The sequence below is a fragment of the Budorcas taxicolor genome, chromosome 2 (genome assembly GCF_023091745.1).
Source record: "Budorcas taxicolor isolate Tak-1 chromosome 2, Takin1.1, whole genome shotgun sequence".
NCBI classification, from domain to species: Eukaryota; Metazoa; Chordata; class Mammalia; order Artiodactyla; family Bovidae; genus Budorcas; species Budorcas taxicolor.
Genome location: NC_068911.1, coordinates 141,024,201 through 141,050,473, shown reverse-complemented (window position 1 = coordinate 141,050,473; position 26,273 = coordinate 141,024,201). Strand labels below are relative to the sequence as shown.

The 26,273-nt window shown below is 38.0% G+C and overlaps 1 protein-coding gene across 1 annotated transcript in view; it reads right to left on the bottom strand.

Moving 5' to 3' along the window:
• The window catches only part of PIKFYVE (phosphoinositide kinase, FYVE-type zinc finger containing), a 74,118-nt gene that overhangs the window by 22,633 nt on the left and 25,212 nt on the right, over positions 1–26,273 (bottom strand). The window contains exons 13-24 of the mRNA XM_052663505.1: positions 20,047–20,106; positions 18,319–18,448; positions 17,555–17,735; positions 16,826–16,900; positions 14,035–14,142; positions 8,793–8,933; positions 7,977–8,103; positions 6,594–7,753; positions 4,900–5,000; positions 3,676–3,747; positions 2,612–2,783; positions 487–665 (exon numbers count right to left, since the gene is read on the bottom strand). Coding sequence (XP_052519465.1) covers positions 487–665; positions 2,612–2,783; positions 3,676–3,747; positions 4,900–5,000; positions 6,594–7,753; positions 7,977–8,103; positions 8,793–8,933; positions 14,035–14,142; positions 16,826–16,900; positions 17,555–17,735; positions 18,319–18,448; positions 20,047–20,106 — 2,506 coding nt within the window. The remainder of the gene's footprint in view (positions 1–486; positions 666–2,611; positions 2,784–3,675; positions 3,748–4,899; positions 5,001–6,593; positions 7,754–7,976; positions 8,104–8,792; positions 8,934–14,034; positions 14,143–16,825; positions 16,901–17,554; positions 17,736–18,318; positions 18,449–20,046; positions 20,107–26,273) is intronic.

Genomic DNA, 26,273 nt, shown 5'->3' with positions numbered 1-26,273 from the left:
TGGCAGGCAGATTCTTAACCCCTGGACCACCAGGGAAGTCCCTAGATTCTGGATATATTCTGAAGACTTTCTCAGTCATTTAAAACCATTCTTTAAACTAGTGATTTCAGCTCTATCCAGTTCTATCCAATTATCCTTATGCTAAGTAATGTCTTAGCAAAAATTCTGACAGGCTCTCAGATGCAAAAGTAATGGTTAAGAGTCACACCTACAACAGCAAATCTACCAGTTTATATCATGACTCCATCACTTGCTAGCTCTATTTGTAGCAATAAGGTCTCTAAGTGAGGGTAATAGTAACACATTTCTTAAAGGACTAAATAAATAACAGCACTGAAAGCTCTTCACAGAGTATGGCCCTGCATTTGCAAGGCTGATGGGTGGGGAACAACACACACCACAAGTGAGTTCGATCTAGTAACAGTGGAAATGCTTCAGAGCCTTCCAGGGAGTATGTGTCTGTGACAAGGTTACAAGACTTCTTACCTGAAAGATGCCACCATCTGGTTATAGGAGAAATACTGGTGATAATCATGGTGGATGGAGTGACCACATGGCTCAGCATTGGCTCTGCGGGTGTACTGGTGCCCGTAAAACCTAAGTTCCAGGTATTTTGCAAATGACATGGACCAAGACTCATTGGAAAGAGCGACAACTGGTGTTACCTGAAATTCAGCATAAATTGTTTGTTATCTAATCACATACTGAGAACCTCTTTTTTTAAAAAAATGTATTTTCTTTAGTACAAGCCTAGTATATTCTGACTGCAGAAAACTAGAAAAACAAAAAAAATATTTAGAGGTAGGTGGGGTGAGGGATGGCTATGGAAACTGTCTCATCAGTAATCCTACCACCACCATCAATATGCTAATACGTTTGCTTTCTTTCCATACATGAAAACATATATCCTTAGCCAGGATGTTTATAAATAAAAACTCTTTCTTATAGTTTCATAACCTTGATTATTAGTAATATACCATATTTTCCCACATTGAATATTCTTATGCAGCTTGATTTTTAATGGCTGCAGAATATCCTATTATATGGACATGTTTAACCAATCCCTGTTGGTGGGCATTTAAAACATTTCAAGCTTTTCATTATTTTGATGAACTTTTCAATGTGGGTATATAAAACACACTTATAAGTATCCATAATGATTTCCTTGCAATAAATTAATAAAAGTGGAAATTGGTAGCTCAAAGAAGGGCATGAACTTTTATCTGGTCTTTGATACTTTCTGCCATAATGCATAAACCAGTAGACCTATTTGGAGACACAACTACTACCAGTATCTGAGAGTACCCATTTCCCTACTTTCTTACTGATCTCAGGAATTATATATCTCTGAAATGTGATTTCTTTAAAAAATGAATAAAAACATACTTTACTTATTTTATCTTTTATTATTACTAATGAATAACATGTATTTGCACATGTCTACTGGCCATTTGTATTCAATTGCTTTTTCATGCCCTTTTCCCATTATTTCTATTAAGGCTTACAGAAGTTTAATAGTAAATATATTAATATTGGGTCATATATGTTGTAACTTTTTTTGACACATAAAATTTTTCACTTCTGTGTAACAAAAACTGTTTACCTTTTTCTTTCTAGCATAACCCCAAAGGCTGAAGTTTTGTTTTGCAATCATGTGTATATACCAAACATACAAGATATAAAGACCAAATTTAAGTTACTTAATTCACTAGACAATCTACAAAAGTTCACACCTTTTACAACAAAATATTGCCAGCTGCCTAACAATGACTAAATGCCTAGAAGAACAAGCATATAAAGACCAATTACTGCAAGATATGATTTTACGGATGTATGTTTCTCCTAAAGACTAACTATCTTTGACTTTGGCCTCCTCAACCACTAATACTGAAATAGGTTGCACTATTATTTGATCTGTAATTCCTGTATGTGATTCTAAACACACTCCAAAATAAGCCAATTAATATAACAATGAAGTTAAATCTGGCACATACACATTGCAAACAATTTGAATAAAAAGTATGTATTAAAAGCAAAATACTAGCACCAAATATTTCCTCCAGAGATAGAAAAGCACAGAGAGGAAATAAAATATACAGTTTTGTCCCCAAGAATAAATATGAGAAACAGTAGAGATCAATTAAACATGTCCTCATCTGCATCTCTTAAGACAGAAATGTTGACCTAGACTACCTTACACAAGCATTCTAGCATACTGTAATTACTGTGTTATAAGACTGTTTCCTCCCCGAGAAGACAGGAGCCAACACCTTGTTCCTTCTTCATTCCTAAGGCCTAGCACAGTACCTGGTACCTACATGGTGCTAAAGGAGTGTTTACTGATGAATAAACAAACATAATCAAGAACTGTCAAGATAAAGTCTCCATATAGTATACTGGACATGGTACCTACATTTTCTATAATAACTGATAAATCCTAAAATGGAACCTTCAGGAAATGAACATTAAAGAGAACACAGCAGGTAAAATAAATAAGGGCCCAAAGACAAATATCAAATCCAAAATAACAGAGGCCACCCTCCCCCACAAAGAAAGAACTATAGAAAGAAATGATACTACACGAAATAGCACAGCAACAGAGTACACCTACCTGCTTGCAGATTCTGCACCAGGAGTAGGTGAGAATTGTATGCTGATATCCAGGTACTGGAGAATCCAGCTCCTTTAGGATTATCTGCACGCAGCCTTGGCCATGGACAAAGCGTCGAATGTGGTGCACCATGGGGGTATCACAGAACATGCTAGGGCACTGATAGGAAGGCCTTTGACAAAAAGAAAGTCCTCACATTAACCATGAAACCGAGGAGCCATGTATAGTGAATGCTGGCTAATCAGGACTGCAGACGATAAAGTGCAGCATCCTCTCCAGAGTAAGAAGGATGGTGGATGATCTGATCAGGGTACCACTTGTCCTGCTACAAGCCTGCAGAGCTGAACACCCCGCCTTCAACCACATCACAGTAATACGTTCCACTTGTTAAGCACCTTCCATTTGCCAAGCATTTCTAAAACATCATCTCATTTTACTTATTAAAACTCTTGATGCTTGTGGAGTTTGTTAATATCTATAAAGGGGGCTGGTAAAGATTAAGCCAGGTGACGCTAGTGCTAAAGAAACTGCCTACCAATGCAGGAGACACAGAGATGCGGATTAGATCCCTCGGTTGGGAAGATCCCTTAGAGAAGGAAACAGCAACCCCCTCCAGTATTCTTGCCTGAAAAATTCCACAGACAGAGGAGTCTGGGGGGTTACAGTCCATGGAGTCACAAAGAGTTGGACACGACTGAGCATGCACACACAAAGATTAAGTTACTTGCTCTCTGTCATGTAAGTGGCAAGCGAAGGCACTATGATTTAAACTGAGGCCCTTAGTTTCTCTTGTCTCTCATCTGAATCACTAAAAACAGACATCCTAGAAAAAAAAAATCTGCAGGACTACAGGGCAATTAGATGGGCATAGATCTGAAAAATGAACTGGAGAAGACTTCCTGGGTTGAAAATAAAACAGATTACTTCTCTGTACAGTAAGCCCTGACATTAGACATGAATAGGAAGGTCAAACAACAATGCTCCAACTCATGTTTATGTTTAGGTTGAAACTTTGTGTATCAAAAAAAGCATAAATAGAACATAAGGAGAAAACTGGTTCTTACCGGAAACAGTATCTCTCTAAAAATATTCCTAATGTAAGATCATTTTTTCCATAAAATTCCATTGTTACAATCCTAAAAGAAAAGATCATTTCTTAGAAACATATCATGAGAATTACAACCCAGCAAAGACATTTTCATCACACCCCAAACTGATATCTGTTAGATGTACTTATAATACAGTATTATTATTACCAACAAAACAGGTAATATTCTTTTGTTGTTACGGAACAGGTTTTACCTTATCTGATATAATAGGTTTGGACTACCATATTACAGCATCGTGTCCATTCCCAGTCCATTAGTATCTTATGAAACTATTTAACCAGGATACATAAACAATTAACAGTAAATGGGTAAGTCTAATTTGCATGAGGAAGAAGTACAAGCTCCCTCTACCAAGCTTTAAACTCCACCAGTACAAAATGGGACTCCTGTCTCTGCTCTCCAGTCTATACCACTAGTAAGCACGAAGAGCAGCAGCTCATATTCTTCCAGGAGAGCCAGTTCCCAAATTCACATCCAACTTTATACCTAAGTAAGAGAGTTCAGCTACACATACCCTTTTGAAACTGACATCTTATTCAAACCTAGACCTAAATTCCCATGGGCTCAACCAGACCCAAGTCAGCCTGCTGGAGCAACAGCGATGTAGGAGACTCCCTGATCTCACTGGTAGAAATGAGTGTTTCTGGTGTCCAAAATTAAAATATGGAAGACATTTTGTTGTGGCAAGTACTCCAACAACAAGCAGTTATGTTCTATAGTACTTAAGATCAGAGGTAAACTGTATAATAACTAGGTTTTGTGACTATCATTGGAAACAAATTATAACATTATAAAATGTGTTTCTATCAATCTACTTGAAATTAAGTTTTAGAATAAAACTTAAGGCAAAAAACTGACTTTTATAAAAACAATGCCCAAAGAAAACCTGCCTGATTTGTGCATGTTATCAAAGTGCTTAAAATCAGCTTTTATGTATCAACTTTCACTTTTCTATAATTACAAACTATTCTTATATCCCTCTTCACTCAACATACTTTTATTTACTTCTACTCATGAACAAATCCAAATTTCATACTTTAATTTACAAGTTCAGAAGTTCCATCAATTCACATATGACCAGCAGCTTGCTGTGTACCTACACAGCCTAATGGCTGAATTTTTTTCACAGCTGCTGGAATTCTGTTAAGTACAACATGCCAGGGAGGGAAGGAGTCCTACCAAGGACTGACACAGGCACTGGGCGCATTGCTGGACTGGGCAGAAGAGCTGCTGAAGAGCACACACAGCCTCTGGTGGTTGACAGGGTTCAGACAGTCCACCTGGAAGGGAAGGAACATCCAAGTGAGCAATCCAACTCCAATGCCTGCCTCCAACATCCAACACACTCCACTCGGTTTGTAAAGCCTCTATCAGCACTACAGGGGTTCCAGTGAAGACTGAAAACTACAGGGAACTAAATATAAGGAAGAAGAGCAGTTAATTTTTAAGTTAAAACAATCCAAAAGGTTTAAAAATGCAAGCATGTCTCAACTTGTTTTCTTACTCTTTATTTTTACAAAACTACATTAAATTATTTTGGGAGTAGTTATTTAAATATGAAACAGTCTGAATTAATAGCTGGATATAATCTCAACCTGAGACACCCAGAAATCTAAATTCTAAGGTATTTATTTGTATTTTATACCTGCTTTTGATCATTACAAAGGTAACATCTGTCTCTGTAAAAATTTAAACAGCTCAGAGGAAGATGCACAAGTCCTCGAAGTACATAAAGCCTTTCCTCCTCCCAAACTCCCAAACTGATAAAAATTTGACTGTGTGGTTAAAAATCATGTATTTGCGCTAGCTGATACACATATACACATGGAAACACCCACAGAAGTATACACAGGTGATTCTGTTTTTTTATAAAAATGGGATGATGCTACATATATTAAAACACAATCTGCTTTTTAACACAAGAAAATATGTCATGGGTTCTCTCTGGGTCATTCAATGAGATCCAACTCATCCTTTTAACAGCAAACAGTCAGAAATAACCACTTCAGTAAATATCCTTGTACGTACATTACAACAAAATGTAAGCATCCTTACACAAAATGCTTACTTATCTGTGCTTTGTAGATAATGTACAAGGAATGAGTTATAAAAGATAGAACTCATGAATCAAAAATATATATATGTGCTCATGTAAATTTAAAAGGCCCCCAAATCACTTTTAATAAGTTTACATAAATGTATAAAACATATTTATATAGTTTATTGTAAGCATTTTTCCATACTTCATTAACCATGGTTCTTATCACATTCCTTTTTTCCAATTTCATGTATTAAAAACAATATACTATCATTATTTAATCCTTCCTAGACTCGTCTATGGGGTCGCACAGAGTCGGACATGACTGAAGCAACTTAGCAGCAGCAGCAGACTTGTGAAAGTGAACATCTATTTGTTTTATTAAACAACTGCATTTTCTCCTCAAAAGATGGATTTGTTCATGAGTTTTATCACCTATAATTTCCTATAATAAGGAAAAAAAAACACACGCATTTCCTATAATAAGCTTCTAACTCTACTCTCCAGCTGGCTACCATTAAAAGGATCAAAGACATCACATTACACCCAAGTTATCATGTCAGAAATTCTAAGCAGCTCCACACTGCCCCCTACCTCACAGTTCTGAGTTTGCTGTGAGCTTAGCCTGAAACCTTCAAATCTAGTTTCATCACATTACACTCCTATTTCACACATTTTAAAGTAACACATAAGACAAAAGAGACCAAAAAAAACCACATATGAAATATTTAATAAATCTGCATGCAAGCTGTCATATTTGACTTTTTTACCTTGCCACAGCAGAGATTTTCCACCCATCATAAATGTACACAAGCACAAAAGCAGTCTTGCTCACCTTTGTCGACCACACTGCATCACTTGTAATCAACCCTTTTTCTTCATCACCTTCAGTTCTGCTTCCTGATTTACCACTTGAGGTACTTGACGTCTCCTTTGAGTAAGCAAAAGGGTCTGAATTTTTTTGCTGGATTCTTCCTCCTCTGGCCCGATAATCAGCTAGCATTCTCCCCAAGCTCTGGCTGTCCCCCAGGTGCTCAGCAATTCTGGTGCTCACAAGCTCATGTGAGGGCAGGACTTGAATGGACTTGGCCTGAACACTTCCATTCATGCCCTGAAGGCCAGAGAGATCCCTAAGCATCTGTTTCTTCCGCCTGCTCTCCATTTCCTTGAACTCCTTATTGAGGAGAGGAGACCAGTAAACCTGCTCCGCAAAATAATCTCGGGTAGAGCATCTCATGCCCTTGTCAGTTAAAAGGAAGGGCTCCCGGAATGTGATGACTGGCGAGATGCAGAGGATCACATCTTTCAACTCTTGCTTAAAGGTCAAAGAATCAGTCTTCCGTTTATCTTCAGAAGAGGTTACTTCTTCGGTAACATACAGGCCGGTGTCATCCTGCAGAGGGTCTCTAAAGGCTCTCATCTGGCTTGCGGGATCAGGAAGCTCCTCTGTTTGCTGCAAAGCCTCTGGCTGCTCACTGCCTATGGTGTCCTCTTGGTCATCCACATGGAGTGGCAGCAATGACTCTGGTACTGATGGAAAGAGAGCGCAGGGGGCACCCATCGGGCAAGCTGCTGGGGCATGCTCTTGAGGCTTCAAAGAGGCAACATCCTGCGGCACACTCTTATTTTCCTGGTCACCCTTCTCAAATAGAATCCTTGATTCTAGCAAACTGCCATCATCAGAAGGCAGAAAGTCCGGAGGGAAGTCAGGCTCCTGGGGGAGGGGACTTCCGCTGAATGGCTCCTGTGCAGCCCCTTCATCCTCCTGTCCCTCAATCAGAGAATGGAAGGAAGGGTTTTGCGTTAATGTTGGAGGCATAGCAAATTCATCCATGAGGAAGGAGATTTCTAGTTGAGAATGATAAGCTACACAGATCATAAATATTAAGATCTCCTTAACTCGAGCCAGCTCATAATCAGAGCCTCCTCTAAGCTTGATTGTACAGCCCAGGTGCTGTGGACAGCCTTCAAAAAACATCAGTGTTTTGGTTTGTTCTACAAATAAACAAACACAAGGTTAAGGTTTAGGTGGCAATCCAGAAGTCCAGACAGAATTAGTTCATTATCTTAACATCTACCAGATAAAAACTCTTAAGACCATAGTTGTATGCTAATAGCCATTTCCTACTATTAATATATCAACATCATCATTCTGCTGAGTTTATTCATTTCCTCAGGCTCCCCCATTTCAGGTGAATCTACACTAAAGACCACTCACCATTAGGCAACTGAAACATCTGCATGTAAAACTTGTGACAGGTGCCCAGGTGGGGTTTGGTGAGCAGCTGGTCCATTGACATCACCAAATCGCCTTGGGTCATCCGGCTAACTCGTTCTAAAACTTGCTAGAACACAGAACAACATCATAGTACAAAATTAAAGAAGAATAAAATTTTAGTACATTTTATATGGAAAAATTATAGAAACATTTGAAAATACCCTCACCAAAAAAGAAAATAGAAAATGCCCTATTCTCTTTCAAGATGAATTTCCTTGATTTTAGTAATTATATGACTTTTACTGATTCTAGATAAGTCTACACTTAGCAATCAATATGTGCTTACTAAAATATACCATACTCACATTAATAATATCAAAAGACATTTAAGTATTATTCACTGGCACAAGATACTGATTCAGCAGTGGTGGGTGGGGAATTTCCACAACTGACCTCCATACTAAAGAAGGTAATTTTTCAAGGGAGAGAAAATTTTGTGCTTTGTATGATTCCCCAAACAAAATGACGCCTCTACAAAGACTACTTAATAACTAATGTCAACTACACCTATGGTTTGGTAGACACTTATAATGAGTGTTACATAACTTATTATGTATGAGTGCTACATTAATTATACTTTCTTCGAGCCTGAGATCCTCCAGTCTTAAATAAGGAAAGCGCTGCCGTTCCTGTACTTTCAATATATACAGTACAGCTAAGAAATAAACAATCAAAGAACACTGTATATCTACCACACATGCATATAAATTTACAAGCTGTCATTTTTAGAAATAATAGAAAAATAAGAACACTCACTGATTTTACATTAATGACCAAAGTAATGCCGTGTTCCAGCAACATATCCTGTGCAATTCGAGATACCGTTTTCTCAACCAGAACCAGTGTGGGTCGAACATCAACTATTCGCTGAACATAATTCTTTAGGAATTCCCTTTCCTAAGTAAGATAAATAAAAAATATTGTATGTGGTACAAATCAAGACCTAGACATGTAAAAATACTAGGGCAGTGTGACTAGTAACATCAAAGTAAGTTTTCTTCATCCACAAACCACTACTAATAAAAGTTTCCTTCTAAGTAAACGTTGTACTGATGTGTTAACTCATTTTTCAGGTCCTCAATCTCAGATAAAAATATGCTAAATATCACTTACCACTGTGTAAGCAAATTAATTTAAACACAACCAAGAATACTATTTATCATTCTAAACTGCTGACTATGCTAGAAAGTTTCAGAAGAAACTTTATTCTCCAACTCACTAATTTTTCTTTGAAGGACTTTGAGTTCTCAATAACTTGTAATGAAAGCCAAGAATCCAATTAGCTAGCTCTCAAAGCTTAAAAAATCAAAAAATTCTCACAGCTTCCCAAATGAAAGCAACTAAGTATTTTTAATATAATTATGGATTTCCCCTTTTACATTCTGAAACTAACCAGAATAACTCTTCTTTCAGGTATTTGAATAAATAACTAACAGACACTGTTTCAGCTACTTCCTAATTTCTATCTCCCAACAGATAATATTCTACTTAGAACAGTGGTAGTGACAAATTAAAACAATGTTTAATACAATTTCATGACAAAGGCTTACTCTCAAAGCAAATGAATGTTGTAAATAACAACTCGAGTTTAAAAAATGTAATTAGTTAATTGCTTTATAAAATCTCTAGACTCAGGAGACAGTGGAAGGTGGGGACACACCTGTCACTTCTGCTCCAAATGCCCAGTGTTTTCTGAGTCAATTTTGTATTCATGGTCAGAGCCACCAGCAATGGATGAGCCTATTCCCTGCAATGAACTTGCCTGTTATATTTCTTTTCACCTTTCTCTGTCTTACTGATAGAAACTGGACATTCTCAAATTATCCCATTATTAACAAAAAGAAATTTTTTTCCCATTTTAAACTTTTGTCCTTAATTTTTAATTTTTTCTTATTTTTTTCTTAATTTTTATTTTTATTTTTTTCTTTCATTTTTTTCTTAATTACTTATTTTTGGTTGCTGCACGAGGGCTCTCTGTAGTTGCGGGGGCTACTCTCCAGTTGCAGCGCACGGGCTTCTCATTGCGGTGGTTTGTCCTGCTGCACAGCAACGGGCTCCAGGCGCGTGGGCTTCGGCAGCTGTGTCTCATGCGCTCTGGAGTGCAGGCTCAGTAGCTGTGGCCATGTCTCATGGGCTCTGGAGTGCAGGCTCAGTAGCTGTGGCCACGTCTCATGGGCTCTGGAGTGCCGGCTCAGTAGCTGTGGCCACGTCTCATGGGCTCTGGAGTGCAGGCTCAGTAGCTGTGGCCACGTCTCATGGGCTCTGGAGTGCAGGCTCAGTAGCTGTGGCCACGTCTCATGGGCTCTGGAGTGCAGGCTCAGTAGCTGTGGCCACGTCTCATGGGCTCTGGAGTGCAGGCTCAGTAGCTGTGGCCACGTCTCATGGGCTCTGGAGTGCAGGCTCAGTAGCTGTGGCCAACAAGCTGCTCTGCAGCTTCTGTAATCTTCCAGACCCACATTGGCAGGTGGATTCTCAACCACTGGACCCCCAGGGAAGTCCCAACAAAAGGAAATTTTTTTCCCTGAAATGTGTTAATCTACTCTGCTTATCAAATTGCAATGTAATGACATTTTAGACTATTTTATTTGTGCAGCTTCAATAAAGAAGAACTAAAATAAATTCATTTTTGTTTAAGTTTCTGGCCTCCAGTATAGGGATAGCAAATACATTTCCTCACAGTTCCAGCTCCAGTCAACTATTATGATTGTACATGAAGTGCCTTGCTAAAACTGGGGCTTGGACCAGGCTCAGCAAGGAACGAGTATCAGGAGGCAGGCCCGGGAGACAGAATGGAGCAGGGGTAGACCAACAGACCTCTGGGGCAGACCTTGTGAAGACAGTATGATGCCCAGCCTAATTTTATCCTTGCCCTTTTTTTCTCATTCTCCTTTTTTACTAGCTACCCTGCAGCTTCCTCTTTGACTGCATGACTTCCTCTTCGTCATGCCACGATGAGTTCCCCCACTCCAAGCCAAGGGCGGGGGAGTGTCAAATCAACTGATATTTTCTGTCAATTCAAACTAAAAACCTGAATAGGTCAGGACTTAAAGATATAATAAACTATAGTCTGAAGCACTGATGAACAAGATGCTTTGTTGCTATTATTCAGTTGCTCAATCGTGTCCAACTTTTTGAGACCCAATGAACTGCAGCACGCCAGGCTTCCCTGTCCTTCACTATCTCCCAAAGTTTGCTCAAACTCACATCCACTGAGTCAGTGATGCCATCCAACCATCTCATCCTCTGTCATCCCCTTCTCCTCCCACCTTCAATCTTTCCCAGCATCAGGGTATTTTCAAATGAGTCAGTTCTTCGCATCAGGTGACCAAAGTATTGGAGTTTCAGCTTCAAACATCAGTCCTTCCAATGAATGTTCAGGCTTGATTTCCTTGAGGATTGACTGGTTTGATTTCCTTGCAGTCCAAGGGACTCTCAAGAGTCTTCTCCAACACCACAGTTCAAAAACATCAGTTCTTCAGTGCTCATCCTTCTTTATGGTCCAACTTTCACATTACTACATGACTACTGGAAAAACCACAGCTTCGAGTATATGGACCTTTGTCGGCATAGTGATGTCTCTGCTTTTTAATATGCTGTCTAGATCTGTAATAGCTTCATTTTCAAAGAGCAAGTGTCTTAATTTCATGGCTGTAGTGACCATCTGCAGTAATTTTACAGCAAAAATAAAGTCACTGTTCTGTCACTGTTTCCACTGTTTCCCCATCTATTTGCCATAAAGTGATGGGACTAGATGCCATGATCTTAGCCATTTGAATGTTGAGTTTTAAGCCAGCTTTTTCACTCTCCTCTTTCACTTTCATCAAGAGGCTCTTTAGTTCCTCTTTGCTTTCTCCCCTAAGAGTGGTGCCATCTGCATATCTGAAGTTATTGATATTTCTCCCCGCAATCTTGATTCCAGCTTGTGCTTCATCCAGCCTGGCATTAAACATCTTCTCCTATCTTAATGCTTCTTTTCAGATTATGAATTTACTCAGACATGCAACTGTGCAGTAGTTTGAACATTCTTTGGCATTGCCCTTCTTTGGGATTGGAATGAAACTGACCTTCTCCAGTCCTGTGGCCACTGCTGAGTTATCCAAATTTGTCAGCATATTGAGTGTAGTACTTTAACAGCATCATTTTAATATAATTATACAAGTTACACTTAATAAGTTATATTAATTAAATCATGTTTATTAATATACATTTGCCCAGAGCATATGTGTCCAACATGAAGACTTCAGTCTATTAACCTGGTCATAAAAGGGGAGTTACAGTGGATAAATCTAAGGACAACTTTTTGGTAACTAAATACAATTTTACATATTTTACATCTCTGCAATCAGGATGTATCTTGCAAACCATGTGGTTGAGATCTAAGTCTGTAAGTCTTCCACTGATACCAGTGAGATCACGAAAATTCCCAGCATCAAAGTAGCTCAGTTTTCCACAAACCATAACTGTGTTTCTTCTGATTCCTTATTTCAGTTCTCACTGAAAAGTCACAGTAAATCAGAGCTAGAAGGAATGGCATAAATCTGGTTGAAACCCCTCATTTTTACTGATACCTAGCTGAATTCCAAAAAGGAAACAGTCCCAGTTAACAGAGTTCACTAAGCAGCAGAGCATGGTGCCTTTCACCACAATTAAGTTTTTTCTGTGTCTGTGAATTGAGAACAAAAGTTTCCCTGGTGGCTCAGTGGTAAAGAATCCACCTGCCAATGCAAGAGACATGAGTTCAATCCCGGGTCTGGGAAGATTCCACATGCCTTGGAGCAACTAAGCCTGTGCGCCACAACTACTGAGGCTGTGCTACAGAGCCCAAGAGCTGCAATTACTAAAGCTACGCAACCTAGAGTCCGTGCTCCACAATAAGAGAAGCTGCCACAATGAGAAGCCTGTGCACCATACCCAGAGAGTCGCCCCCACTCACAACTACAGAAAAGTCCATGCAGCAACCAAGACCCAGCCAGATGAATTAATTTTTTTTAAAAACTTACTACTCCTATCATGTGCAAAAGTGAGCTCATGAATTTCCAAGTAATGCTTTTCCTAAATGTTTCTGGAACCGAATATTAAGTGTTTCTGCTATAATAGGAAAAACACATTTCTGAAAACCTCCCATTCTGAGCGACTGCTAATTAATTAATAGCATTTATGGGAGAAAAGAAGTTGGGGCAGACAACCTATACAACTTCATTTCAAAAGCACTAATAAGAATAATAAGTGGTACCTTGACAGAGAACTTGGACAGCCCAGCCAAGCAGCTTAGCCTAGCTGGAGGTGGCCTCGAGGGAAATTTTAAATGTACAAAATCAACTGCAACAGTACAAGTGGAAATGAAGCTCCAAGCAATGAGTGCCCAAAAGCCATCCAGGACCAGGGGCTGGGTCTCCCTGGGGAGAGAGCTCTTTCAGCAGGAGCTCATTTCTAATCTCTTAAAATGGAGCTAAAGGGCTGTGTGGGAACTGAGCTGAGGCTGTTCTTCCTTCCAGCTGAGGGCTATAATCCTACTAAAGCTATTCTGGGCCTCCTCACTTAAGAAAAACCACACAGAAATGGACACAACTTCCATCTGACATCACTCCTTTTTACTGACACTTGGTGTTCTAGAAACATGTTTTAGTAGAATGGTCTATATTGAAAAACAGGTGTTACTGCTGGAAACCTGATTAAATATCGTTAGACAAATCCTTAAAGTAAGTTCATGACCCCAGTGGGAAGAAAAAACAGGATTTGGATTTTCACCTTTTTTTCAACTATTCCCCAAAAGTCACATGTTGCCATTAACACTTTGCAACTAAAAACAGTGACAAAGGCTTTGGTAAGCTTCTAAAGTATGATACAGAAGAATGTCTTCTATAATACATTTTTTAATGAAACAAGAGCATGAAGTTTGCCTATCAAATTTAACCAGCTGGAAGAAAGTATAAGAGTTGGCAAGTACCTTAGTATACAAACATTCCTCCAGATTATGGTTTCAGTAAGGAGTTCTTACCTGAAGCACAATAGGATCAATGCAAGTAAATTTGGTTTCTTCTCTGTAGAGATATTCAATGGAACACTTCAACAGAAGAATTTTGGGGTTTTTAATAGAAGAATTCATCTAAAATATAAATGAACAGTTTGCTAAAACTTTGAAAGTTTGCAATTTATAGACCTCCTTTAATCACAACTCTAAGTTCATACTGGTCATAATTCCTCTTAAATAGATTCCCTCATTATTTTCAGATTAAAATACTCTCATTTATTTTGTGCTATTCTTATTTTTTTTTTCAAAGCAAATAATTAAAGCCATGCAAAGTTCTTTAAAAACTGGCTTCCTTTTCACTAATGCCATTTTACCCAATTTGCTATACTCTTAACTATCTTTTTTTAAATCCTTAATGTTTTTAAGAAAAGTTATCACACCCTCGGTAGGAGGGAGAGGGACAAGATAGGCTACTTGATAAACTCCCAGAGATCAGCAATTCTAAGAGCAGAATTTAACTTTTCTAAGACTCAAGAAAAGTAGAGGAGGGAGAAAGGAATTAAAACATCTGCTGAACATATTTTTGATGGAATAAATTTCCAGCAGTTGTAAATTTGCAAGCTAAACTGGGAAACAAGAAGTTAACAACAGAAAATCTTAAAACACATCCAGAAATAGAGACTCAAACAATATACCCTAACCACACAACTAAAGCCAGAGGCAGAGGAGTCTGCATCCTGCAACAGAAGTTTCCATCTGACCAAACTTCTTAGCAGGGCTTTTTTAGTAACTACAAATTAAAGACTATCTCTAAACATGGTCATTGGGGCCAGACATTCATTCACACATATGTGACCACCACATGCACATAACTGTTTTTAATTCTGGAGATGAGCACAACATACCTACCTCTGAATTCAACAAACATCATTTAATCAGATTTAAAGTACTACTTTGATGGGTACAGTGCTGTTTTAGTAAGACTCTATGTAGAAATATGGACTTTGGATCGTTGCTATGAAATAATATCAAATTCAAACATAACTTTATTTATCTATGGTCACTAATACTTTTTAGGACGTTTAATACCTTATAAAAATACATTATTATTCTCAGCTTAGAAAAGAGTGAAAACAGACTGTAGTTTATGCATTCAGTTGCTCAAGCTTGAAATTTGCCTGAGCTCTCACTGTAACCAAACCAATAGTACCACAGATGAGGCCAGGTGTCTCTATTTTTAACACATTCTCTTAGTGATTCTGAAGCACAGCAAGGTCTGAGAACACTGTTACAGATCATCAGTTTCTCTAAAAGTGAGAACCAGTAAACAAATAAACAACACTGGAAACACCCAGAGTGATTCCATTAAAAAGTCTCACCCAAATGCAAATTGGTGCAGCCACTATGGAAAGCAGTAGGGAGTTTCCTTAAAAAAATAAAAACAGAGCTACCATATCATCCTGCTACCATATCATCCTGCAACTGCACTCCTGGGCAGACATCCAGAGAGAAACTCCAGTTTGAAAAAATACACACACCCCAATGCTCACAGAAGCACTATTTACAACAGCCAAGCCACAGAAGCCATCTAAATGTCCATCCACAGACGAATGGATAAAGATGTAAATACACACACACACACACACACACACACACACACACACACACACACACACGAATACTACTCCACCATGAAAAAGAATGGAATCATGACATTTACAGCAATAAGGATGGACCTAGAGATTATCATACTAACCAAGTCAAAGACAAGTATCATATGATATCACTTCTATGTGGGATCTAAAATATGATAAAAATGAGCTTCTTTAAAACAGAAACAGATTCACAGGCATAGAAAACAAACTTATGGTTACCAAAGGGGAAAGTGTAGTGTGGGGGGCAGGGATAAATTAGGAGTTTGGAAATGGCAGCCACTGTGTATAAAACAGATAAACAACAAGATCCTACAGTATTGCACAGGGAACTATATCCAATATCTTGTAATAAACTTAATGGAAAATATGAAAAAGAATATATATATATGCATATACCTATAACTGAATCATTTTGCTGTATACCAGAAACACAACACTATTAATTAACTATACTTCATTAAAATAAAATTTCATTTAATTAAAATAGTAGTCCCACCCTTCCTCTACCCACCCCCCATTCTCACTCCCCTAAAACTACTAAATGAGAATTTCTAAGGTTTGGGCTTAGGAATCTACATTTTTAATAAGGTCCTGATACATATTACATTTGCTAACCAGTAGCCTTCAGAATAAAATGAGAGACAAAGCCCTCATCTGCTTCCTCCAGCCTCATTTCCTGCCAGTTCCTGGCACCATCTGGCACCTTAGGATCTCAGACTTTCCTTAGTACAAGGGGTTATTTACCCTTCTCTTTGTGCTGGTACTAGAAAGAGGCCTCACAGCTGAAGGTACAGAGAAAGATATAGAATTCCAGTCATAATTCTATGTTCAGCCCTATAAGGAAGAACAAAGTTTTGAAATGGTAGGCCTCTGGAAGAATTCTGGTCTGTTAGAAAATCTTTTATCCCTGAGATGTGGCAGGGTCAAGAGAGAAATGACACCAGTATCCTCTCAGCCTGTTGACTGGGAAGCCTTCTTCTGTCTGATGAGTTCTCACTGTCCAAGTCCCTGTCATCATCAGCTCTGGGAGACTCTCCCTGAGCTCCCAAATTTTACTGCTAGTCACTCCTCCCTTTCCCTCCATGATGAGGGCACCCTCAGCTTGTTGGCTTGGCACACAGTCATAGTTTGCTGAACTTCAATGTTGAACTGAATCACATTACCTTTTTATGTGCAATATTCTTGGTGCAAACAAATCCATTGACAACCACAGAATCAAACTTCTTTCCACCTGGGATCTAATGAAACAATTAAGAAAACAATACAATTCGATATACATCTTTAGAATGCAGTCAAATGAATTCTATAAGTATTTATTTCCACTTTTTGTTTTCACTATTATGTAACCAAATAAAAACAAAAAGTTCTAGGATGCATTTCTTCCTTTCAACCAATAATTAATGGCACCTTCCTACAATCATCAACTCTCTAACATACTATCTGGTACTCTAGAATACCCATTTGACCAAACAAATTAATGCCAGATGTCAATTAAAACCACTATTAAGTTAAACATCATAGGCAAAAAATATAGGCAAAACTCCACTACTCTCTAAATAAAACAATTACCCACTGCTTTTCCTCAGAACAGTAACAGCATGTGTGAAGAGAGGCCTTCTTATAGATGACACATCAAGAGGAGGAAGTAGGAAAGTTTGGGTTCCCAACTCACTGCAAGCCCAACTTACCCCCGCCCCCACTCATCTCTCACTTCCTAAGAGTGGCTTTTATGACCTTTAAGTGCACTGCTACCAAATAGGACAGAAAAACTTCCCTCTCCTCACCGAGCATCCCTCCTGGCAACGACCCTTTCAGATTACCATTAAGAGATAAATTACTATTGGGCCCATCTCATGAACACCGAACATGAGGAAAACATTGGCAGAGCTCACTTTTTTGATGTGGACAAACTGGCGGATATCCATGTCATCATCCCGGTTCTTGACGTCAGGTCGGACTGTCTGAACAACCTGGCAGACCAGGGATACGATGATGTCCCTCCAAGACGTTGACAATGACTCACTATGGAGCAATTGTTGGAGCAGCGCCATCATGTGGTTATGATTAGCTGAACTACAAAAACGTTACAGGAAAGACGTTTGCACAGTTAATACTGCCACGGAAAACAGCTCTGAAGATGCAACACAGTCTACAAAGAAATCAGCACATGACTTAATGGCTTACAGGTAAGATCTTCTTGGTCATTTTATTCTTTCAGCATATCTGCACCTTAATGCTTTTGCATATAAAGAAAATCTGTGAATATCTTCAATTAAGATAACCCATTTAAGGGAGATTCAAGAGGGAAGAGATATGTGCATACTTGTAACTGATTCATGATGTACACCAGAAACTAACACAACACTGTAAAGCAATTATCCTCCAATTAAAAAATTGAAAAATAAATAAAACAAAAAGTCTATGGGTTTGATAAAAAAAAATCCTATTTAATTCAATTAAATTTTAACACATAAACAACGGGGATAGACAGCACAACTAGGACGCTCTGCTTTATTAGAAGTTTTACCAGAACAGGCTTTATTTCCTAAGTAATGTTAGCATTTTTGACTTTATAAGGAAGAACTATACAAATGCCTATCAAGTCACTTAAGATTAGAAAAATGGAGAATTAAAATGAATAAGCTCACTGCCTTACAGCAACCTCTCCATAGCTTGTTTCTCTCCATTCTCCTCCCTCAGCAGCTCCAGGTTGTTATGATGCCAGCCCAAAGGTGTGAAAGGCAGTTCTTTGGATTTTTCCTCAACTCGACGGTTAAATAAGGATTCTAAGTATAAAATAAGAAATTATATTCATTGTCAAGTTTTATACCATCTACTCAGAGATTTAGAAACCACCAACTTATCTTTTAAACATTTTTAAGTTAGCCAATTCAAATTATTGATGTAAAAAAAGCAAGGACATGTTTAAATTCATAGATAAATAAAATTAAGTCTGAGTTAGAAAGTCAACATTCTCAACAGCCAAAATCAGAGACAGAAGTGTAAAGAGTAAATTTACATAAGCAACCAGGACTCTCAAGAAAGTAACTATAAATACGGCTTTTGAAAAGCAAATGAAATGAGATTTGTTTACAGTCTTTCTATTTATTTGGGGATATTAAGAAAGAGAGGTGGTTAATTTTCCCTAAAAAATCACAAACTGAACACTGCATTCAACAGAAATCAGAATGCAAGGAGAACTTGTGATAGTGTGGGTGCTGAGAAAAGCTCAGCTTTGATTCGTCTGAACCAGGATATGACAGTCTAGAAAGTCTACTCAAACAATCCTTTCAGTGTTTCTTTTTCAATACTAGAACAAAAAAGGCTTTCTTCTTAATTGGCAAAACTTTTACAAGTCAGACCAAAAAATTAACTGTGAAGAAATCAAACCATGGTAAATAGGAATTTATATAAAATTTGTAAATGATTAAAACAAACAAAAAAAAAGGTAATACTAAATGCTTTGCAAAAAAGATGCTCACTAAATAACTTTTGAAATTGTGATTGAATAAATGGAAAGAAAAGAGGTAAAAATTCTCTAGTCTTTCCCCTCTTAAAGCAAACTGAACAAATGACAAAAAACCTTCAACTAAACAGTCCAGCAGCCTCCAGAGTAAAGCCAGTGTCCATGACAAGTGAGGTACAAGAACAGCACATTTCAATTATGTAAACCCTTGGTCTATCTGGCTGAACCAGATGCTTGAAGGTGAATTTAGAAATAAGTTGTGACACTATCTGTCAGCAGCTGCCCTTGTACCAGCTCACCCTACCTTCTCTCTTTTATGTGAAACCCTCCCATTATCTGAGGCCTAAACTGTAGCGTGTTATGGACCAAATAAGTGTGTCTTCACTCCACAACAAGCTAAGTAGGGGTGGGGTTAGGAAAGGTTTGTATTCTTCTGTACTTCCTTTCGTCCCCAAGGAAATCATAAGCAGAATTAGTTCTTTATTTTCTTCAGTCCACTTATTGTCCAAATCCAGAGAGCAAGCAACATCCTCAATTAGATAAGATCTGCCTGTGGCTTTCTGATGAGCTTGACAATCACTTGATGATATGTCTATCAATACTTAATACTATATTCATGATACAGAAAAGCATTCCCGTGATATAGAAAAGCCTTTAAATGAATAAAATTCAAAATCTAAGTAGACTTTTAAACAATTATTTTTCAGATCAGAGACCTCTCAAACTAAGTCCAAGTTTATATTTTTGGTTTTCAGCAGTCTCAAGGCTACTGCACATATTGAAAAAGTGTGTTCCTATGGTACTAAAATAATATAATGCATTGTCAGTACTCACTCAGTGCCAATCAGTATCCTGGGCCCACAGTGTATCTCCATGAACAAGAGACACGATCCCATGTATAGCTTTTGATAAAATTACCTTTGATGAAGGCGTCACTTATTGATAGCTGTTGTCCTCCATTGTCAGAAATCAAATACTCTGTATGCCAGGGAGAGAACAGAGGAGGAAGGAAAAGGAGAGGCCTATGACTATAACAGGCTAGCATAATTATACAGAAAACACACCCACACACAAAGTATTACTCACACTAAACCCATCACAGCCAAGTCACGTAAACTTTAGGCTAAAATATCAGTTTATAACTTGTTTTGCATACTTCATACTAAACTTGATAGACTTAATAACTCAACAGAGCCATGAGACAGCAATGACAGATAATCTTTTTAACAGATGATTTTTCCCTTATCAAACCTGAACTGCTTTATGAAAACTGAGGTCTGTCACGGATTTACATGACAAGCCTAAAAAGTTACACTCTTTATCTCATCCATAGCCATATAACAAATAATAAGTTCAGATAGAGAACACACTGCATAAAAAAAATAAGGTGGGGTTTTTTGAATTTCAAAATATAAGCTATAAAACAAATTAATACAAAAATGATAATGGAAGGGAATTAAGACATAACTCATAATGATATTAGTTTTTGAGTTTTAATGTTTCAAAAATTCTAACCAAACACTTCCAAATAGTTGCCAAAAGATAACTTCTCAACACATTCTGAATGTGTTCTTTCAAAACTTTTAGAATATTAAATATTACAAGTGAAACTTATTCTTTACTTTCGCATGACCTTTCCTCTAGGTCTGTGACCAAGCACAACTCAAATGAGGTTCTTTCTACCGTGCAAATTTAACCACAATGCATTTTAAGTCCTTTAAGGTAAAGGTGATCCACAAAATTCTTTTCAAGTAGATCTCATTTATAAACAAAAGGGCTTCAAAGTCAATGTGTTTATAAGCCAATACACTCATCCTTCAAAACAAAAGAGCAGAGAAAAAAAAATTTAGCCAAGTTCAAGTGTGCCATGCCAAATACAATATAATCAAGTATGTGGACCAGTGAAAACAGATATTATACTTTATTTCTACACCTCCCTCACAGAAATTAATAATGCCAATGCCTGTTTATCCGACTAATATACAGAGGCTTTAGAAGCTTTATTCTTCAGTCTAAAGGATATATATGTACATATATATATATATAATTTCAGAAGCAATAGATTTTCCCCATTTAATTATGAAAAAACTTTAAACATACAGAAATCCCTATATATCCTCCATCGAGACTGAACAATTGTTAATGACTTGCCGTATCTGATTTCTCTGTGTGCTTTTTTCCCAGACCATTTGAAGTTACACGTATCATGACATTTTACCACCAATACTTCAGCATGCATCTCTTAAAAACTAAGAGCATTCTTCTCTAGAGCCATAATATTTACACACTTAAGAAAACTGACAATTTCTTTTTTTTTTGACAATTTCTTAATATCATTATATTAGTCCATATTCAAGTTTATCTGTTTCCAAAATGCTTTAATAAATTTTTTTTCCCCTCAAACCTGGATCCATTAAGGTTCATACATTACATTCTCTTCATTTTCTCTTCATCTAAAGAAGACCTTCTACCTTTTTCTTTCTCCTGATATTGAATTTTAAAAGAACTTAGGCCAAATGTCACATTCTGGATTTGACGGACTGTCTCCTCACGGTGCTGTTTAACTTGCTCTTATACCCCACAAACTGGTTCCAAATAGGAAAAGGAGTACGTCAAGGCTGTATATTGTCACCCTGCTTATTTAACTTATATGCAGATTACATCATGAGAAACGCTGGACTGGAGGAAACACAAGCTGGAATCAAGATTGCTGGGAGAAATATCAATAACCTCAGATATGCAGATGACACCACGCTTATGGCAGAAAGTGAAGAGGAACTAAAAAGCCTCTTGATGAAAGTGAAAGAGGAGAGTGAAAAAGTCGGCTTTAAGCTCAACATTCAGAAAATGAAGATCATGGCATCCGGCCCCATCACTTCATGGGAAATAGATGGGGAAACAGTGGAAACGGTGTCAGACTTTATTTTTTGGGGCTCCATAATCACTGCAGATGGTGATTGCAGCCATGAAATTAAAAGATGCTTACTCCTTGGAAAAAAAGTTATGACCAACCTAGATAGCATATTCAAAACCAGAGACATTACTTTGCCGACTAAGGTCCATCTAGTCAAGGCTATGGTTTTTCCTGTGGTCATGTATGGATGTGAGAGTTGGACTGTGATGAAGGTTGAGCGCCAAAGAATTGATGCTTTTGAATTGTGGTGTTGGAGAAGACTCTTGAGAGTGCCTTGGACTGCAAGGAGATCCAACCAGTCCATTCTGAAGGAGATCAGCCCTGGGATTTCTTTGGAAGGAATGATGCTAAAGTTGAAACTCCAGCTCTTTGGCCACCTCACGCGAAGAGATGACTCATTGGAAAAGACTTTGATGCTGGGAGGGATTGGAAGCAGGAGGAGAAGGAGACAACAGAGGATGAGATGGCTGGATGGTATCACTGACTTGATGGCCGTGAGGCTAAGTGAACTCCGGGAGATGGTGATGGATAGGGAGGCCTGGCGTGCTGCGATTCATGGGGTCGCAAAGAGTCGGACACGACTGAACTGAACTGATACCCCCATGTTTCCCTATAAATGTGGAGTTAGGTCTAGGGGTTTGAGGAAGTCATGCTTTTCATTTTCTTTTCTAGGTACTACTTGCTAACTTTCCAAGAAGAGTTCAGAATCCTGCTTCCAACACATAATAAAATATATTCTAACTGCATAGCTCTCCATAACAAATAGTGACAAATTAATCAAACCAGAAAATCACACTCAGTTTTACAAGTTTCTGAAAATGAGTTAGCTTATGTAATACAAAAAAACATGAGCATCTTTTTAAGCATATATACCTAAACAAATTTTAACAATTCATATTTCCTCAGTGTTAAAAGCTAGAGAACAATCCCTAAGAAAAGATGTAACAATTTTAGTAACCATTAATTTTAATGGAAAGATGAGAATCACCCATTCTCATTGGTATTTAAGAGAAATGAAAACCAGACGCAGGGGAAATCTATTATTCTTTCATTTTCTGAACTAGATCATTCTGATGACTTTAGTTTCTGGTAACCAGTGTTCCTCTTAATTACAATGTAGAAAAAAACAATTTATTATGTCTCAACTTCACAAAAGAGAAAAAAAATTAATTCTTGTTATATGCTAAAAGCTAACCAGAGAGAAGTGTGAAAGCCAGAAACATTTACTAAGGGTTAAAAGTTCTCAAATTACAGGCTCTCTGAAGTCATTACTAAGAAGGTAATTATTCTGGTATGTGTGTGTGTATACACATATATGGGCTTCCCTGGTGGCTCAGACAGTAAAGAATCCACCTGCAATGTAGGAAACCTGGGTTCAATCTGGAGTATTACTCAGCCATGAAAAAAGAATGAAATCTTGCTATTTGCAAAAACATAGGTTGACCTAGAGAGTATTATGCTAGGTGTAGTAAGTCAGAGAAATACAAATACTCTATGATTTCCCTTTTATGTGGAGTCTAAAAACAAAACAAATGAATAACCAGAACAGAAATAGAGTTATAGATACAGAGAGCAAACAAGTGGTTGCCAGAGAGGAGGAGAGTGTAAGAAGGGAAGAAATAGGTGAGGAGATGAAAGGGTACAAACTTACAGTTGCAAAATAACTAAGTCATGGATATGAAATGTATCATGTGGGGAATATAGTCAATTAACTGTGTAATATCTTTATATGGTAATATATCATACTGAACTGGCAATCATTTCAAAATGTATAGAAAGATGGAATAACTGTTGATCAATTATACTTCAAAAACAAACAGAAAAAGAGATAAGATTGGTGGTTACTAGACGAAGGGCATGGGGGAAGGGGGACTGGAGGAAGGCAGTGAAGAGGTACAAACTTTCAATACCAGGGACGTAATATATAACACAATAAATATAATCAACACCGCTATATATCATATGTGAAAATTTTTAAGAGTAAGTTCTAAGAGTTCTCATCATAAAGAAAAAAGTTTTTTCTATTTCTTTTATCTTGTATCTATGTGAGATGATAGATGTTCACTAAACTTACACTGTGATGAAGAAGTGAAGTCACTCAGTCGTGTCCGACTCTTTGCGACCCCATGGACGGTTGCCTACAAGGCTCCTCTGTCCATGGAATTTTCCAAGCAAGAGTACTGGAGTGTGTTGCCATTTCCTTCTCCAGGGGATCTTCCCAAGCCAGGGATCAAGCTCGGGTTGCCCGCATTGCAGGCAGACACTTTACCGTTTGAGCCATCAGTTCAGTTCAGTTCAGTTCAGTTCAGTTCAGTCACTCAGTCGTGTCCGACTCTTTGCGACCCCATGAATCGCAGCATGCCAGGCCTCCCTGTCCATCACCAACTCTCAGCGTTCACTCAGACTCACATCCATCAAGTCAGTGATACCATCCAGCCATCTCATCCTCTGTCATCCCCTTCTCCTCCTGCCCCCAATCCCTCCCACCATCAGAGCCTTTTCCAATGAGTCAACTCCTCACATGAGGTGGTCAAAGTACTGGAGTTTCAGCTTTAGCATCATTCCTTCCAAAGAAATCCCAGGGCTGATCTCCTTCAGAATGGACTGGTTGGATCTCCTTGCAGTTCAAGGAACTCTCAAGACTCTTCTCCAACACCACAGTTCAAAAGCATCAATTCTTGGGCGCTCAGCTTTCTTCATGGTCCAACTCTCACATCCATACATGACCACAGGAAAAACCATAGCCTTGACTAGACAGACCTTTGTTGGCAAAGTAATGTCTCTGCTTTTCAATATGCTATCTAGGCTGGTCATAACTTTTCTTCCAAGGAGTAAGCGTCTTTTAATTTCATGGCTGCAATCACCATCTGCAGTGATTATGGAGCCCAAAAAGATAAAGTCTGACACTGTTTCCACTGTTTCCCCATCTACTTCCCATGAAGTGATGGGACCAGTTGCCATGATCTTCGTTTTCTGAATGTTGAGCTTTAAGACAACTTTTTCACTCTCCACTTTCACTTTCATCAAGAGGCTTTTGAGTTCCTCTTTACTTTCTACCATAAGGGTGGTCTATACTGTACACCTTAAAATTATATACTGCTTTTTGTCAATTCTATCTCAATAAAACTAGAAAGGGGGAAAAAATAACAACAACAACAACCAGGCACTCTCCATCTCCTTATTATCTTGGATTTCACTTTTTCTTAGCAGTGAGTGTTCTTTCTTATCTTGACAGAAGTTAAAAAATAAAGCTTCAGTTAATATTATATCAACTTCCCCAAATAACTGACCTAACTTTTCTTTCTTTGCATCACAATTTAAAAAATATTTTCCAAGATATCCTTGACATTTCCTGCAGTCTTCAGTACAATCTGGACTTCTGCTAACCTGCCACTTTTTTTGAAAGCACTGACCCTCTTTCAGACTGATCCTCATATGAAGGCTAACTCTCACAATTTTAGTAGAAAAATTTTTTTTCAAAGGTTGAGGTCAGAAAACTGCCAGAGGAGTTGTGACAGTTTTTCCAACTGTCGGTGCTTCCCTTCATTTTCCTTAGAGATGCAATTTAAGGGTGCACTGTCAAAACGTCAATGGGGCCTTCTATTTCATTCTTCTCCTAACATTATGAAGTTGGGTTTCCTAAAGCAAATGCTTGACTGGGCTCAGCAGCTCACTGTTTGCTATTATGAATTTCATGATGTCAGGTCACTTTCTTCATGATTTCAAAAAGCGCCTTAACTTTCCAAGAGATGAAATCATCAACAAGTCAAAAATGTATTTCATAACTCTACTTTCAGCACAATGAAACTGCCACCAACTACGTCCAGGAAATAGATACCTCTATCATGACAGATCATGCCACCTCTGAACCACATCTATCATTCATATGACAAAAATCCAAAACCTCCACATGACCAGCATCTACAGTTAAATCTCACCCAAGTGCCCAGTCTGCGTCAATGTCCTTTCATACTCACCCAATGTTCACCACCACTTCTCCAATTTCTGCTTTGAGGATTCTGATACAGATGTGTATCATACTCATGTTCAGTGCTAGTCAGGTCTCTCCTTTTCTTAAGCCTAAACTGGCTTTTAATTATATCCAACAAAGTAAGCCTCATCACCCATTAAAAAAAAAAAAAATTTCTTTTCTGCATACTGCTATATTCAATTTTAGTAATGGCTTAAACTTATTTTTCCTTTTATACCAAATCTCCTTTGAATTATGATT